The sequence below is a fragment of the Acartia tonsa genome, chromosome 2, assembly GCF_053477335.1.
Source record: "Acartia tonsa isolate MP-2025a chromosome 2, ASM5347733v1, whole genome shotgun sequence".
NCBI lineage: Eukaryota > Metazoa > Arthropoda > Copepoda > Calanoida > Acartiidae > Acartia > Acartia tonsa.
The window spans coordinates 18209669-18227740 of NC_137261.1; the positions used below are offsets into that span (position 1 = coordinate 18209669).

The following is an 18072-nucleotide window of genomic DNA, read 5'->3' on the forward strand; positions in this document are numbered from 1 at the left end:
CTTGCAAGATTCTCCATAAGTTGAAAAGCCTTTATTCTACCTTCTTTGCATCCTACGGTGTGGCTATTGTGTAGTTCATTGTTTACTTGATCTTGTCTTAACAAGTTATTGTCTCAATACAAAAACAGGTTTTTAAAGAAGCTTTTCATAGTTCCTAAAAAAATGACGTCATTCTGGCCTACCATTGGTCAATTAAAATATGCATGACGTCACCATAAATATCTTCGTTTTTAACGTTTCTGTGGTCAAGTGTGCCAAAACAAGGGGGTAATGATAAATTAATGTTTTTCACATTTTCTTTCAACAGTATAGAAAATAAATAAAAAAATTAAAAACAGGGTGTCAAGGACAATAAGCTAAAAACAAACCAATTATAAAACTTTTATTACTTATTTTAGCAGTCATATAATTGTTTAAATATATAAATGATTTCTAAAATACACGTGATTAATTGCATTACCATTACATTTTTATAGAGGTTCATAAGTAAAATAGTCCTAGAAATTGAAAGTTTAAAAAATAAGCTTTAGTACACAGTAATCAATGCTAAAATACTTTATCTATTCTGCATTTCTTTGTTTTATAACTTCATCGAGGTTTTTACAAGTTTTTAAGAAAGACAAATGTACAAGGAGGAAAAACATTGAATTTCCTTAAATTTAATGAGGTATCTGAAGTATATATTGCATTCAGTTATTTATTTAAAAATCCTGCATTTCAATGAAAAATAATGGACTATACATTGTTTCATCCCTGATTTTTTCATACAAAATGTAGTTAGCTGCGCTATTTATAGACATATGGTTGTTTTGACTCTCGTGTTTTGGACGTAAGCTGCTGACAAGACGGACAGACGTTACTCGGTTTAAACTGCAGAGAAGCTTAGCTCCTATTCCTAATAACGAGACAGCGTAAATGCCTCCATGCAAAAAAGATCAATTTATGATATATGAAACTAAAATACTTAAAATAATGCTTTTATTAATAAATTGTATACATTTCCATTACAGTGTTTACTGGCCTCTCATTGGACATATCCCCAATATCTATAATACAAAGTAGCTTGATGTTTGTCCGGCTGTCCATCCATCCGTCCGTCCGTCCATCTGAAGCTTAAGATCTCGGTAACGACTGAACCGATCGGATTCTACTCTTCAGGGAATATACCTACTGGTTGAAGATTTCCTAGGTCCTTTTTTTTTGTTGTTGAAGATTTCCTAGTCACATATAAAGGAATCAACAATTAAATATTTTTAAAAAATTTAAGTCATGATCAACTTAAATAGACATTTTTACAAGTACATTAAAAGGAACTCATTCTTAAATAACTGTTAATTATTTATTATTATTCAATTGGTTCAAGGGCAAAATAGGTTCAAGAGAAGCTTGAAGAAATTATAAAAGTCAGCACAATTGTCAAAATTGTACTGGATAGACAGCTCATTCAAAACAGTAAATAATGTATTGTGGTATCTTGTCGAGGGAAGGGTTATTACTATTTTAATGGAGGTTAACTCCACTCTCCATTGCTAAAAATTGATGCCTTAAATGTTAAATTTAATTTCTTGAAGAATCTTAGAAAGAAATCACAGTTTTACAGAATTTTTTCTGCTTGTTTACTCGAACATAGGAATGTTCACAGCTTTGGATCAAAACAAAAAATAAAATTGGAAATATCACGATATCTGATCGACCATCAAAAAGTGTTATTTTTATCTTCTAATTTCATAAAGTGCAATAGGTTACAGTTATGTAAGGACGTACTAACGTATTCATTAGACCAAAACAATTTTGTAATTAAACAAATTTTGAAATAATGACAATGAAAATTTAATTTTCAAGATTTATGTAAATTTTTAGTCAAGAATGTTTTTTTCCTTTTTCACCCAAAAATGTTATCCCGGCTCAACATCGCTACAAATTAGGGATCTAAAGGGATAAGACAATGGCCGATAAATTAATGAACATCCACAATGAAGATACCTTAACTTACCCCTACTTTAGATTGCAATTAGTAGTTGAAACGTTTGAACACTCAACTTTATGACATAACCAATCAAAAGTTCCCAAAGTTGTATAGCCAACGAATAAGAAAAATTCTGTTATAAAACTTTGGGGACTGGTTTAATAAGCAGCGCAATGTCCCCTTCCTCGGCCCTGGCACTCAAGTAACCAATTATAATAATGTCTTATTTATATATCTTATAGATTTATATTATTTTGTAAGATACTCTTTATATAAAATACTAAATTCATTATAGAAAAGATTTTGCATATTATATTTGAACTAGAATCACTTATAATGTTACTTATACTCAAGTAAACTTTAATTTCATTTTAAAATTTCTTAACTTAAAACAAATCACAATTATGTAAATGTCTTCTGAAGGTTAAAATCATAAACTTATAAAATTTTGGCAAATAAATAAGTGGGGTTTCAGCAAAGAAATAAATAAGACAAGGATGACAACATCTATAAAAGCAAAGCTCTTTAAATTGACGCACGGCTTTTTAAATTGTACCTAATTGTTAAAAAATATATATGCAAAGTTATATATCGATATGAAAATTCTAACATGCGAAAATAACAAAAAGAGCTAATGGTTAAAGACGGACCTACCCTAATTATAGAGAAGCTTCGCTACTAACAACAAGTATAGTTATACCCAGAAGTGGTAGGACACAAACACTGATACTGTATATAAGTATTAATATCTTATTTTGATAGCCATTTATATAAAGTATAGTCATGCTTTTGGTTTGCCCGTTAAGATATTGTCAAAAACTTAACCGATTTGGTTCTTCATTTTGGAAAGGCTTCATATAGGTCTTGGGTTTTAAATTACAATTTTAAAGATGGTTTTAGATATTTTTTCAGTCCCTTCTAAACTTTCAAATACAAAGACCCCTTGATTTTTTGGGCGGAGCCGCCATTGCTAGAATTATAAAGAAGCAATGTTCAAGAAATTGGCAATATAAAAATTCACTGCACTCCCACCCTCTCCCCCTACCACACACACGCACACAATCACACACACACATACACACACACACACATACACACACACACAAACACACACATACCCACATATAACACACACACACACACATACACTAACTCAAGTAATGCAGCTACTTTATCATTCACTTAATGTGTACACACAAAAATTGGGACTTTATCCATTATTTTCTCGAAGGATCTTAACTAACTGCCCCACCCCCCCACCCTCCACATTACCCAATTCGTTTGTTTACTTTTTCTTTTAAAAATTAACTCTTTGGTGGAGGGTCAAATCCCCCCCCATCCCCTTTTTTTAAAGTGCCTCTTCAGGGGCTAGCTGCTAGTATCATTGAACAGGGATCGTTAGCCCCACCCAAACACCTTGGACTGGGGGAAGTGTCAGCCCTTAATTAGTTTTAAAACATTTTAAAAACTTATTTTCGAAAAAAGAAGGCGGTACGTTATGTGTCAGAGTAAAAACTGCAGTCATGTAATCATTATTAAGTCTGGACGTCCAAGGTACCCATTTGCTGGCCCCTCAAAAACCCACAAACAAACCCCCTAGGTGGTTTGTTCTCCTAGAGGAATACAGGATTATATCAAATTATTTATGTTTATAGGTTCCGCATTACATAATGAATTCTGCAACACTGCAACTTACCAACAGTTTACTACCAAAAACAAAATTTTTCCTTTTCAAAATTTTAAAAAGTGTTATACCTCCCTTGCACACAAAAAAAATTAATTCTAATATAAGTAATAAGTTACAGGATCCATGTCTGGTGTCTGTTTGTTTTTTCGCTGTGTGTCTGTTTGTAATTTGTCTAATTTGGGGTGGATACCATCCGTGACCACCCTCCCAAAAGAAATAGCCCCTCTCCCCAAGTTATTTAAAACTAAAATTTAAAATAGGGAGTTGGGAGGGTGGGAGGGGGGGGGGTGTTAACGACCACTTTGAGGCCTCGACGAGCGTAGCCGATAGATAATTATTAAAACGAACTTTTCTTGTAAACCATGAAGCTCCAACTCGGTCTTATTTTTAAAATTGATTTTCTTTTGTCAGTTTATAATTCTTAAAAGTATAGCTTTCATCTTTGGGGGCTATTCCAATATTTTGAATTAGTTCAAAAGTCAGATATTTTATATTTGAGGGTTTTTTTCTGAATATCTAGCCCGAACCTAGTTTTAAATGTTTCAACATTGAATTGATGTTGCAATACCACATTGTGTGTGTGTGTGTTTTTGTATGTGTCCGTGTGGATCAAGGGAGGGGTGTGAAATCTGAAGAAATTAATACAATGATCACAACATCCATAAAAGCAAAACCCTGAAATCGTAGGACAAACGGACAGTAACACACACAGTCAGAGGGTCATGACTGAATACGCAGTATATTAATGCATAAGAAAAAACAAATTTGTAAGTAAATTTGTTGCAAAACTTTAAAGACGTACTTACAATTACACCTTTAGGACTTGATTTTAGATGTGCTTTGGTTTAAACATTGAACTTTGTTGCAATAGGAATCAGTGTTCGAAAAATAAGATGAATAGGATAATTATAACATACAAAAATTAGTTGTCGAAAAATTTTAAAATCAGCAATAGCATGTTTTAAATGGACGTACGGAATTTTTGAAAACGATTATAGATTTGCTACTCTTCCTAAATAGTACCTAATGATCAAATCGATAGGACAGTTCTAACCTGTTGGCATTAGCCAACGAACTAACTATAGAAAAACTTCGCCTTATGAAAACTAAATGTTTAACCTATAACAATGTAAAAAAATGAATCTTACCTAAATGTTAAATCTCTATTGTATAATTTACTAAAAACCTTTTAGATAAATTAATTCTAAATGCTTCTAGTTCTTAGTTTCTAAATGAATTAATTTCTTGTAAAATATGAAAAGTACATCTCATAAATATTATAAACTATCTAACTTTACATCTAATTGAAGATATGTTTTGGAGAAAACTTCATAAGTATACTTATGACTAAATGAATGCAAAAGACAAAGACGCCCAAAGCACGATAATATTATTTTTTATCCGTTTAAACCCCCGGGGTGAAATTTGTTTGAAGGGGGTAATTACCCCCCTAAATTTGTTGATGGGGGGGGGGGGGAATAACCATTTTTTAATCTGTTAAGGGGGTTAATTACCACCTTAACCATAAAATACCCACCAACCATTTATGGAGGGTGTATTTTTAAGGACTTATTCACGTTGTATTTTTACGTACCTGATCCAACGTACATACCTAAACGTTTAGAGTAGCAGTGCTTCTTAAAACTGGTTAAAATGGCAAATAAAACAGATGAACTGAAATTAGTTTCCGAATGTGAACACATTTTCCTAGGTGTTTCCCAATCCTATCTCAATATTTGCTACTAGCTAAAAAACCTTCAAACTTCAAAAAAAAATTAAAATTTGAATGTATTAACGATTTATACATTATACATTTAAAGTTTTAATTTTTCAAATTTTGATTTTTTTTTGGAAGTTTGAAGGTTTTTTAGCTAGTAGCAAATATTGAGATAGGATTGGGAAACACCTAGAAAATGTGTTCACATTCGGAAACTAATTTCAGTTCACCATAAAACAGTAAATCCTCCCAGGGATCTAAAGGGATAAGACAATGGCCGATAAATTGATGTACATCCCAAACGATGATACACAAAATTACCCCTTGTGTAGATAACAATTAGAAGTTGCAACGTTGGACACTTAACCTAAAGAACTAACCAATCAAAATTCAATAAAGTCCCCAAGGTTGTTAAGCCATCGAATAAGAAAACGTTATTATAAGACTTTGGGGACTAGTGTAATAAACAGCCCATTGGTATCTCACTCCCTGAAAGGAAAAGCGAACAATTGACAATAAAAAAAACAAGATAAATAGATAAAATTAGAGAAAATAAGGCAGGATTTATTGAACCTATATAGTTTTGAACCTTTACAGATACAGTTTCCCGATTAAAGTAAATCAATAGAGGGGATAGGGGTTTAATATCTGCATGTCTCCACCCCAAGGACCCTGTGTCGACTTTCAATTGGGTCTTTGAAAATCAACCAATAGGGTCAGGAATATCAAGACAGCAATGTTAAGAAAGTAATTTGTAAGCAGACGAAAAAGATCACAAACAGGGGATCCAGGTAATTGTCTGGTTATACATCTATATTTATACATTTTTTGTTTAATGTGAAATTGTTATGCTGTTCATATACTAACATGAGACTTTAACTATTTAGAGTAATATACTATCAATATTATATGATATGTAGTCTAAGACGCAAGGATCTAGGATAAGACAATGGCCGATAAATTTATATACATCCCTAATGTTAATACACAAAATTACCCCTTCTGTATATTAAAATTAGTAGTTGAAACGTTTGAACACTCAACTTAATGAATCAACCAATCAAAAGTCACTTAAGTCCCCAAATTTGTTACGCCAAAGAATATTATATTATATTACTTTGGGGACTAGTGTACTAAACAGCCCATTGTCCCCTCTCTATCTCCCTGGGTTCTGTTTTTTTTTTAATAATAATTTCAATTTTTCAGGTATTTTCGCGGCAAAGACGAGAAAAGCTACCAAGTATATCCAACATTAAATCAAGATAACCCAGGTAGGCTGTGCTAATTAAGATCTCAGGAAGGGCGACCAAGCGAAGGAAAGAATTGTCATATCGATTTCAAACATGGAACATATTAAATTGGACTTTACTTAAAAATTCCTCTAATGGGTGCATTTAATTTTTATAACAAACCATTTTAAGTTTTTGCATTACAAATGTAATTTCAAAAGATTATTATAATCTTTTTTTCTTCATGTTAATATACTGTTTGTGTTACAATTAATGAATGCTATACTATCATGAATAGGTCAGATGAATTTGAGTTGCCGATTGTGTACACAGTTTCCTCATCTTATATCAATATTTACTACTAGCTAAAAAACTTAAAACTTAAAAAAAAAATACAAATTTGAATGTATAAACGATATATACAATATACATTCAAAATTTTATTTTTCAAATTTAGATTTTTTTGGAAGTTTGAAGTTTTTTAGCTAGTAGTAAATATTGAGATAGGATGAGGAAACACCGAGGAAACTGTGTACACAATCGGCAACTTAAATTCAGCTGACCCACGAATATGTTTATAGATGAACTGAATTTTAGTTTCCGAAAGTGTGCTAAATCTAAATTTGAAAAATTTTAATTTTTGAATGTATAATGTATAAATCGTTAATACATTAAATCGCTTTTCCATTTGACCGGAGTCGCTTAAAATAATTGGGTTATCTGCTGTACACTTTAGGAAACTAGGGCTCGAATAGGAAATCCATTTTCAGCTGATCTGTTTATAGTAATTATTATGCTAATAATAATAAGAACATGCATAGTATGATTACTTATATTATTAACAAGGATGACAACATTCATAAAAGCGAAACTCTGAAACGGTATGACGAACGAATATTAACACTTGCAGAGTGTCAACACTGAATAATCATAATATAAATGTATAAGTATAAACAAAATTGTAAGTATAGCTGTTGCAAAACTGCTTAAATACTTGTTTAAGGCCATACTTACATTTGTAGGACTTGATTATAGAGATATTCATAAAATTATACCTTGTTCTAATAGAAATCAGTATACAAAAATTAGACGAATCGTATAATTTTAACAAACAAAATATGTTGTGAAAAAGTTTCTAAAAATCAGCGTGTTTTAAATGGACGTACGGACTTTCTGGTAATGATTACAGAGTTGCTACGATTTCTAAAGCGTACCTAACTACTACAGGAATCACCATGCAAAGTTTGAAATCGATAGGACAATTCTAATATGCCTAAATTAACGAAAAAAGCTATCTGTTACGGACGGACGCTCGTACCGACCCTAATTATAGAAAAGCTTCACTTTTAACAAAATTGAGGCAATCCATAGTTAGCAAAGCTCATAAGCTAAATAAAAATTATTGAAAAAGGGGAGGTATATTGCGCTAAAATTTCGTAAAGGTGTGAGTTTAAAGGCTTAAAACAGAAGTAGAACGATAGAATTTATGTAAACTTAAAAAAAATTGTCTATAGTTTTTTTTCAATAAGGAATTCAAATATTTAGTGAATACTATCGTTCTACAACTGTTTGTATGCCTTAAAACTCACACTTTTACTGAATTTTAGCACCCCCCACCCCCCCCCCTCTTTATATCACGTTAATAGACAGTTTTAGGAGGACTTGAGTTAGCATATTATTATCCAAATGTATCTGTCAGAGAAATGCTTATAATAAAGTAACAGGATGTCTGTTTGTCTTTACTGAATGATCTCTCTTACCAATGAACCGGTATGGTTCTCCTTTGCAGGGTAGCTTCTCATAGGTCCTGGAAAGGTTGATAATTTTTTTGAGATAGGGTACCACCGCCCTCCTAAGAGAATTCACCCCAAGAAAAAATTACCCCCCCCAATAAAATTTATTTTATTATAATTATTATTTTCTTTATAATCTTAATTATAAATTGGGTTATCGAATTCAACTCCCCCTTCTTCAAGTGCCCCTAGAGGCCTCTATGGGCGTAGCTGCAATTACTAATTATAGAGAAGCTTCAATATTCCCGCAACAAATGTACAACCAAAGATAGTTTACTCATTAGTTTGAGAGCATTTTCATGTTGAAGATTTTACACAGAAAATGTTCTGCTAATTTATGTGTCTCTTATTTGTTCACAGTTTTAAGTTGCATAAAATAAAATGAAGAAAAAAATGTATTTATAATTGATTACTATATACTAACTTATTCAGAATTGTATGTACAAGAATACAGGAAGTAAAACTAATTAATATTAAGATATAATACAAAAATGCTATTATGATTATAAATGTCCTTGTTAAGTTGAGATATTATATTAATCATTATAAATTTATATCTCTGACAATTATAAATATTCAGGAGTTTGGTTTCTTGGATCAGTCAGTGACAGAGATTCTGGGGAATACCTATGTACGGCAAATCCTCTAGAACCGGTCTCAATAGATCTTACAGTTTTGCCAGGTATGTATTATAAAATCTCTAGAACCAGTTTCACTTACATTATTACCAGGTAAAATCCTATAATGTACTGTAAATTCTCTAGAACCGGTTTAATAGATCTTACACTATTACTAGGTAGAAAGTTCTTTTAAAATCCTATTATGTACTGCAAATTCTCTAGAACCGGTTTTAATAGATCTTACAGTTTTGACAGGTATGTACTATAAAATGTCTAGAACCAGTTTCACTAGATCTTACATTATTACCAGGTAAAATCCTATTATGTACTGTAAATTCTCTAGAACCGGTTTAATAGATCTTACATTATTACTAGGTAGAAAGTTCTTTTAAAATCCTATTATGTACTGCAAATTCTCTAGAACCGGTTTCAATAGATCTTACAGTTTTGACAGGTATGTACTATAAAATTTCTAGAACCAGTTTCACTAGATCTTACATTATTACCAGGTAAAATCCTATTATGTACTGTAAATTCTCTAGAACCGGTTTAATAGATCTTACATTATTACTAGGTAGAAAGTTCTTTTAAAATCCTATTATGTACTGCAAATCCTCTAGAACCGGTTTCAATAGATCTTACAGTATTACCAGGTAGCTAATTCTTTTAAAATCCTATTATGTATAGCAAATCCTCTAGAACCGGTTTTATTAGATCTTACAGTTTTGACAGGTATGTACTATAAAATGTCTAGAACCAGTTTCACTAGATCTTACATTATTACACTATTATGTACTGTAAATTCTCTAGAACCGGTTTAATAGATCTTACAGTATTACTAGGTAGAAAGTTCTTCTAAAATCCTATTATGGATCTTACAGTATTATCAGGTAGATAGTTGTTTTAAAATCCTATAATGTACTGCAAATCCTCTAGAACCGGTTTTATTGTACCTTACAGTATTTCCAGGTAGATAGTTCTTTAAATCCTATTATGTACAGTAAATCCTCCAGAACCAGTTTCACTAGATCTTACAGTATTACCAGGTAGAAAGTTCTTTTAAAATCCTATTTTACCAGGTAGATAGTTCGTTTAAAATCCTATTACAGTAAATAATCTAGAAGAGGTTTCAATAGATCTTACAGTATTACCAGGTAGCTAGTTCTTTTAAAATCCTATTATGTACAGTAAATCCTCTGGAACCAGTTTCAATACAGCCTACATTTTTACCAGGTAGTAAAAAAACAAATATTTACTGAAAACCTTTAGAACCAGTTACAATAGACCTTTCAGTTCTATTACATCCCCTTGTTTAAAAATGATTTAATAGAAAATCATTTAGTAGAAAATTGAATAAATTATATACTGCATAGTTTGTTTTAAAGCTAATTACTTCCTTAAAAATTGTTAATTATTAGGTATAGCTATTTCGAAAGTTAAAAGTTTAAAAACATTATATAATCTTACAGGGACACCTAGTTATTAAAGTAATTAAATTAATGAGGGACACTTGGCATCATATTGTTTGCCATCTAATTGACCCAAATATTATATAACCCCTCTTGGATCAAAACATGGTTTCTTTATCTAAGTAAGAAGATCATTATTCTAAAAACAGCACAGATCCAAGTGTTTAGCACAATAGAGTAATAAACCTTATTGGATAAAATCAGAAATAAATAGTAAACAATCGAACAAAAGTAATTTTCATACTTTAAGCTAAGAATTTCTTTTTTGTCAAATCTTTCTTTTTTTTACATCTGTTTTTGCTAAAAGTAAAGAGAGTGTTTGAATACTTAATCATGTCTTCATCTAAATTTTAATTACAATATATCCCCTATATATCTTTTTGTTGTTTTTATTTAATACCTTTCCTAGCCTTTTGTTTAAAAGAAATCTGTTCATTTTCCCTGATTTTTGGTGGCTAGGGATTTACTTAGTTGCATAATAAAACATAAGTTGCATTGATCAGGGAGTAGCTAAGCTCCCAGATAAAACAAGGATAACAATAGTTGTTGTGAAACTATTAAAATGTGATTTTTTAAAAATGAACATCCTCCCTTCCCCTCCCCACACACAAAAAAATTATGTAAAATAAATTATCCAAGTTGTTGATGGTAAGGGGTGCCTGACTTTATATTGATCATTTTTTTACCCTCTAATGGCAAAAAAAACTCAATAGTTACACGTTTTTTACCTCTTTTGATTTGAAACACTTTTTTATATAAAAATTCAACATTAAAAAAACACCTACTTTATTTAAATACAATACATTATTTTTTTCTTTTCTAGGGGCAATTTATATTGGGAGGTTGTGGTACCCTTCCCTTTTCCCAGGGCCCAAGAAAAGGAGAACCATATTGGTTCAGTATACATATACTTTTACTTTATTATAAGGATAAACAAGTTACACAGACATTGAAAATTCTTGAAAAGATTTGCTAGTTCCAAACTTGCACTAACTTGTAAATAGTTGTGTTTGGCTTTATCCCCCTGCATCGTATGCTCTCCTCGGGGAAAGGGATGTGGCAATGGTAGAAAAAATCATACATTTTCTACCAGACGCATATAAACAAGTTTGAAAAAGTGGATAATTTTTTCACGTATTTTACGTAAAGTTGTGTGTAAGCTTTCAGTCAAATGCGCTTATAAATAACAGTTTGACTTAACAACAGTTTGACTTGAAAACAGTTTGACTTGAGAACAGTTTGACTTAAGAACAGTTTGACTTGAAAACAGTTTGACTTGAGAACAGTTTGACTTGAGAACAGTTTAACTTAAAAACAAATTGACGTAAGAACAGTTTTAATTAAGGACAGTTTCACTTAAGAACAGTTTGACTTGAGAACAGTTTGTCGTAAGAACAGTTTGACTTGAGAACAGTTTGACATGAGAACTGTTTGACATGAGAACTGTTTGACTAAAGAACAGTTTGACTTGAGAACAGTTTGACTTGAGAACAGTTTGACTTAAGAACAGTTTGACCTAAGAACAGTTTGACTTGAGAACAGTTTGACTTAATACCAGTTTGACTTGAGAACAGTTTGACATGAGAACAGTTTGACATGAGAACAGTTTGACTTGAGAACAGTTTGACTTAAGAACAGTTTGACTTAGGTACAGTTTGACTTAATACGTGCATTTGACACACAACTTTTTGGAAAAATAACCCCCTTTGTATTGTAGTAACGTTGCTAATCTTTTACATATCAGATCAGCAATGCTAACAATCTAACAATCATTCATTTTTAAAGGTGGTAGTAATGTGAAACATATTTTTGAAAATTGACTTGGCTAGCTCACAGTGTTGTAGGGCCTAATAGGTTAGTTTACAATGGACATTCACATGAATAAAAAAAGACAGAAATCTCAAGACAAGATAGCTGATGGTCTTGTAGTTTTTATTTTGAGAATCCCTATCCCTGTGCCATGCTCTTGTATGTGCCAATATATGAGAAATGGCACAAAGGGCAACCAACTACCCTCTTCTCATTATTTCAAGAAATAAAAAGAACTTCCTTTTTTTAGATTTTAAGAAAACTTAAAATTTATGTGTTAAAATGCTATCCCAGAAAACTAAAACAAAATTGCAAACGTATTTCAATAAATATAAAAATGATTCATAAAAATGAGGAATTATCCATCTCTTTTTTTAGGGGTTTTCTTTTCCACTTCTCTCATTTCCCTTATTTTTATGACGTCACATGGATTATTTTTGACACAATTTGGATTTTGTCCTTATGATTTTCAGAAAAATTGTAAAAATTATAAAATTGAAGAAGTTATCTTTTTTCATACTGATGTTTAAATCTTATTGTCGGATAAAAAAGATAAAAAAAAAACAAGAAAATTGCACCAGAGAGTTAACCAAAATTCTGAAAGAAAATGTTTAAATTTTAAAAAGTTTGCCCAATAAATAATTGGAGATACCCAGTAACAGAAATTGTGCTCAACTTTTAAAAAGATCAAGAACATTTGAAATTATATATCAATTTAAGGTTTAATAGTCAGTAGTTTGGAAGATAATGAAGGGGGTCATTTTTTGTGTATTTTCCGTAACCTTTTAGTCAAATGCGCTTATTAATTACAGTTGTATAAACAGTTTGACTTAATAAGCGCATTTGACTAAACCGTCACACACAACTTTGCAGAAAATACGCGAAAAAATTATCCCCGTTTGCAGAAAATATAACCCTCTCCCTGTGAGTAATAACAATATGTGGTGATAGTCAGAGAGAAAGAGAGGGGATAATGGGCTGTTTACTACCCTAGTCCCCAAAGTTATTCGTTTGCTTAACCACTTTGGGAACGTTTAATGAATTTGGATTGGTTGGTTTATTAAGTTGAGTGTCCAAATGTTCCAACCACTAATTGTACTACAGAAGGGGTAATCTTTAGTATTAACATTTGGGATGTTCATTAATTTATCGGACATTGTCTTAACCCTTTAACTCCCAAGTTTATAGTAATATCTCCTTTGCAAAAAAATAAGATGTAATAACTACTAGAATCTAAATAGAAATGTTGGATACACAAAAAAAATGTATGCCACGTGTCAAATCCTTATGAATATGTCAAGAACGGGCCCATGACCCTTATAGAAATGTCTAAAATTGTTGGATCTTGGACAAAGTAGCTTCGGACAAAGTAGCTTCAGACAAAGTAGCTTCGGACAAAGTAGCCTCAGGACAAAGTAGCTTCAGGACATTTACTTAAGAAAAGTAGCTTACTAAGAAAAATAGTCTCCAATAGTAATAAAGGTCATGGCCGCAGCGCTCAGCCCCCTGTCCTGCCTAGCCGCGGACGCTCGGCCCCCTGGCCTATAACCTAACCTAACCTAACCTATGTTAGCCTCGGAACATTTATTTAAGTAAAATATCCTCAACTGATAATACATAGGTGGTTTGGATTTTACAAAAAGTGGTTAGCAGATTTTTACAATTTTTAATATTGTTTTTACAATTTTTAAAATGATGTTTTTACAATTTTTAGGTAAGGTTAGGTTAGGTTATAGGCCAGGGAGCCGAGCGCTCGCGGCTAGGCAGGCCAGGGGGCCGAGCGCTGCGGCCATGACCTTTATTAACAGTGGAGGCTACTTTGTCCGAAGCTACTTTGTCCGAAGCTACTTTGTCCTGAAGCTACTTTGATCTGAAGCTACTTTGTCTGAAGCTACTTTTTCCGAAGCTACTTTGTCCAAGATCCAAAATTGTTGCCTCTTTTTTAGATTGTTACATGTTAGATATGGTAAAGGAGAACGTTATGTTAAATGTTAAACTGATAGTTTAATAATAAATTTATTGGAAATGCATAATTAATAAACTTATTATACGAATAAAAAGAAGAAGAAAATCTGTGCAGAAAAAAAGAAACTATTACAAATATTATAGAAACAAGTGAAAACATACAGGTTGGGCCGGGTGGGTTGACTAAATTTGGCAAAGCTATGACCTACTAATTATTTTGCTGTATAAGCCAAAACAGATTAAATTATTAATCAAATTAAAAGTATAAAGGTATTAGCTAGATTCTCATTAAATTTTTTAAAACATATTAGAGGGTTGTTGTATTATGAATATAGGACGTCCAAGGACCTTGTACCTACCTTGAGTTTATCAATTCCTATTAAATTTTCTATGTGGTGGATACACCCCTCTAGTCCCCAGAGTTTTATGATAACGTTTTCTTATTCGTTGGCTTAACAACTTTGGGGACTTTTAATTGGTTGTTTCATTTTGTTAAATGTTCAAACGTTTCAACTACAGAAGGGGTAATTTTATTGCATTATCCTTGGAGATGTAATTGTACAACAATTTATCGGCTATTGTCTTATCCCTTTAGATTCCTGGTCTTTATTTGTGGATTTGATTTTAATATCTTATTTTTTTTTCAAGGTGAACGGTTTGCAGAGTCGATGGTGAAAGAGGGAACTCCAAGCTCCAAATCAGAGAAGCTTCACACAACAATTTTATTCTCCATTGCACTATGCACATTCATTATTTATGTAATCTAATTTATGGCAGCATTACTTATTTCACAAGTTGTCCACTAATAAACCACTCCGATACCCACAGTGACAATTCTTAATAGTTATTTCTCGCATCGTATTATAAACGGCTTTCCGCGGATATAGAATGTACAACTATAAGATTAAAAGCCCCAAGGTGCCGAAGGCACGGGCTAAAAAAACTGGTTTTAATCTTATGATTGTACATTTTTATATTCGTAGAAAGCTGGATATAATACGATGCTAGACATAGTTTTTACTTATGGATGAGAACCGGTTCCTATCCACCGGATTCGAATGAATACGAGAAAATTATTTAAAGCTTTTTATAGTGCCTTTAAAAAAATGACGTTATACTGGCCTACCATTGGTCAATCAAAATGTATACTGCCCTGCCATTGGTAAAATAGTCTGATTATTGGCCTATCATTGGTCATTTGTATTGTAAGACGTCATTTTTTATAGGCACTATAAATAGATTCACAGAACAAGCATAACAAAGTAATGGAGTCCAAGAAAATGTCAATTCTCGCGGTCGTACGCCGTCATGCGTCATGTTGGAAGGGTGACGCAAATTTTATATCCCAGAATTCGCGATTTATCTTTATAATATAGCGAATTAAATATTCTTGCAAGCACCGCTTTTATCTTATTTAGAAAAATACTAAATCAATAGCGAAAACTGAGATCTGAAATTTGCGTCACCCATTCAACATAACGCATGAACGGCTACGATCGCGATAAACGGCATTTACATCTAAAAAAAATATTTTTGGATCAAGGATAAAAGGAGGGGGTTATTGGTTATCCGCTGAAGAAATGGGAGATCTAATTTAATTATCTTCATACAATCTCACTAAAATATACATAAATGTTAATGAAATAGAAAAATGATTCAAAGCACAAAATACCTTTCTAACAATTATTGATAAAATATGAAACTATTTTAAATAATAATTTTTTATCGACAAATCCCCAAATTGTGTCAAAATTGTCAAAAGGGATTATCTTTTTTTTAAAGGTTTTTTTCTATCCTTCTTCTTCTCTCATCTCCCTCATTTTTATGACGTCACATTGATCATTTTTGACACAATTTTGGCTTTGTCATTTTTATCGACAGTAGATCAACATTACTTGACCCCATTTTTAAAATTTTAATATTCAAAAAATTGCTATACTTAAAATTTTGACTAAAAATGTATTTTGAAAACATCTAATTTAATTTGATATTGCATTTCAGATGAACTTAGTTTTGACTCTTATTTACTTAATAATATTTTATTAAGCTTAGACTTAAAAAAAAATGTAATCAAATATGAGAATAATTGAAATACTGAAGCGATGGAAAGTGTAATGTGTGACGTCATAAAAACACGTCTAAAAAGGAGGGATGAGAGGAGAAGTTGGAAAGGAAACCCCTAAAAAATTACAATGTTATAAGCGATGCATCTCTATAAACCAATCCTAAAAATGTAAGTATGTCCCTTCTTCCCCCTTTACCCAATCTGCTTCCCTCCTTCTGGATGAGCGAACTTACCAATAAACGAATTCCATGTTAGCAATCTAACTTACCAACAATTCATCCTGTTTCATAATATCCACTTATATTCTACATATTAATTCAAATATCAAAGTAAAATATTCCAGCTGTAAAAAAAGTGGAAAACAGGAATCAAAACTAAGTTCATCGCTATTTATATCTATTTTATTATCTAGGGGATTAATTTAACATATGTAAAAGCTCTAGAATTATTTAAATCATTAAATTTTAAGTTGAAAAAATGCTTTTATACTAACAAAACCCCTACATTTGTGAAAATTTTAACAAATAATATCAATTTTAATTATAATGCTTAAAATTTTTACTTCTAAATTTAAACAAAATAAAAACATCTTTAGGTAAAATTTAAACAAGATTTAGATTGTCTTAAATTGTTATTTATGGGAAGATTTATGGTAAGCTTTTTATAATGCCTATATAAAATGGCGCCATACTGGCCTGACATTGGTCGATTGAAATGTATACTTGCCTGACATTGGTAATGTACTCTCTTTGGTCTATCATTGGTTATTTGTATTGTATGACGTCATTTTTACACTGGCATTATAACGAGCTCTATTTATGGTAATACATTTTCAGTAATGGAGAACAAACTGCCTCCAAATTTTCTGACAAAATTACAATTATTTTAAAAATTTATATTCTAGAAAGAATACTCAATTTACTATTATTTGCAGGGCTCGACAGCCGCGCGTAAGCCGCGAATAAGCTTTAACTTCAAAATTCAGATGGATGTAAAAAACCTGCTTCTAAACAGAGAATCCAATTTTTCGGATTTTTTTTCCCACATAAGCGAGTTTGAATTTGAGGCTTATGTGCGGATGCCGAGCCCTGATTATTTGACTTGTGTAATTCTGAAATTTTGTAAGTAATTGATTTAAACAATCTTGCACAAATTGAATGTAAATTGTACATATATTCTTTAATGATGGTGTGAACAAATAAATTTTCTATTTTTATCTGTTTCTATATCATTAGCAAAGCTAGAATACCTAAAAACACCAAAAACCAATAGGTCTAGAATACAAAGTATATATTAAACATTATACGTACAGTGGAATGCTTTAAATGTGACCGAATAGTAAATCCAATTTTTTGTACTTTGCCGGGTCCCCGTGGCCGGAGCTACAGTAGACCAATCTTGGATGTTAACAGAAGAGCAAAAGTGGCATAGATACGAGAAAAAACGGTAACCTTAAGAGCATCCCAGCGCATTAAGTAGTATGTCTTTTCTGTTTGTCCCCTTGATTCTTGTCGCTAACCATTGATCTTATTAAGTTCTTCATTTTTTGATCATTTAAGTCTTGGAGATGTCTTATGCTATATATTACCTTACCCTGCAAATAGAGAGGATCTAAAGGTTTAGAGCGCACGCAGCCTCTACTATTTAATACCAGTGATCTAAAGGGATATGACAATGGTCGATAAAATGGTCCCCAAAGTTCTTCAGCCAGCTAATAAGATAATGTTAAAATAAAACTTTGGGAGCTAGTTT

General features: G+C 31.7%; 1 protein-coding gene across 1 annotated transcript in view; it reads left to right on the forward strand.

The window, feature by feature from the left end:
• The window catches only part of LOC145312734 (protein amalgam-like), a 44398-nt gene extending 26896 nt beyond the window's left edge, over positions 1 to 17502 (forward strand). The window contains exons 8-10 of the mRNA XM_080151985.1: positions 6577 to 6641; positions 8973 to 9074; positions 14904 to 17502. Of these exons, the coding sequence (XP_080008111.1) occupies positions 6577 to 6641; positions 8973 to 9074; positions 14904 to 15022 (286 nt within the window). The 3' untranslated portion in view covers positions 15023 to 17502. The remainder of the gene's footprint in view (positions 1 to 6576; positions 6642 to 8972; positions 9075 to 14903) is intronic.
• The last annotated feature ends 570 nt before the right edge of the window (positions 17503 to 18072 follow it).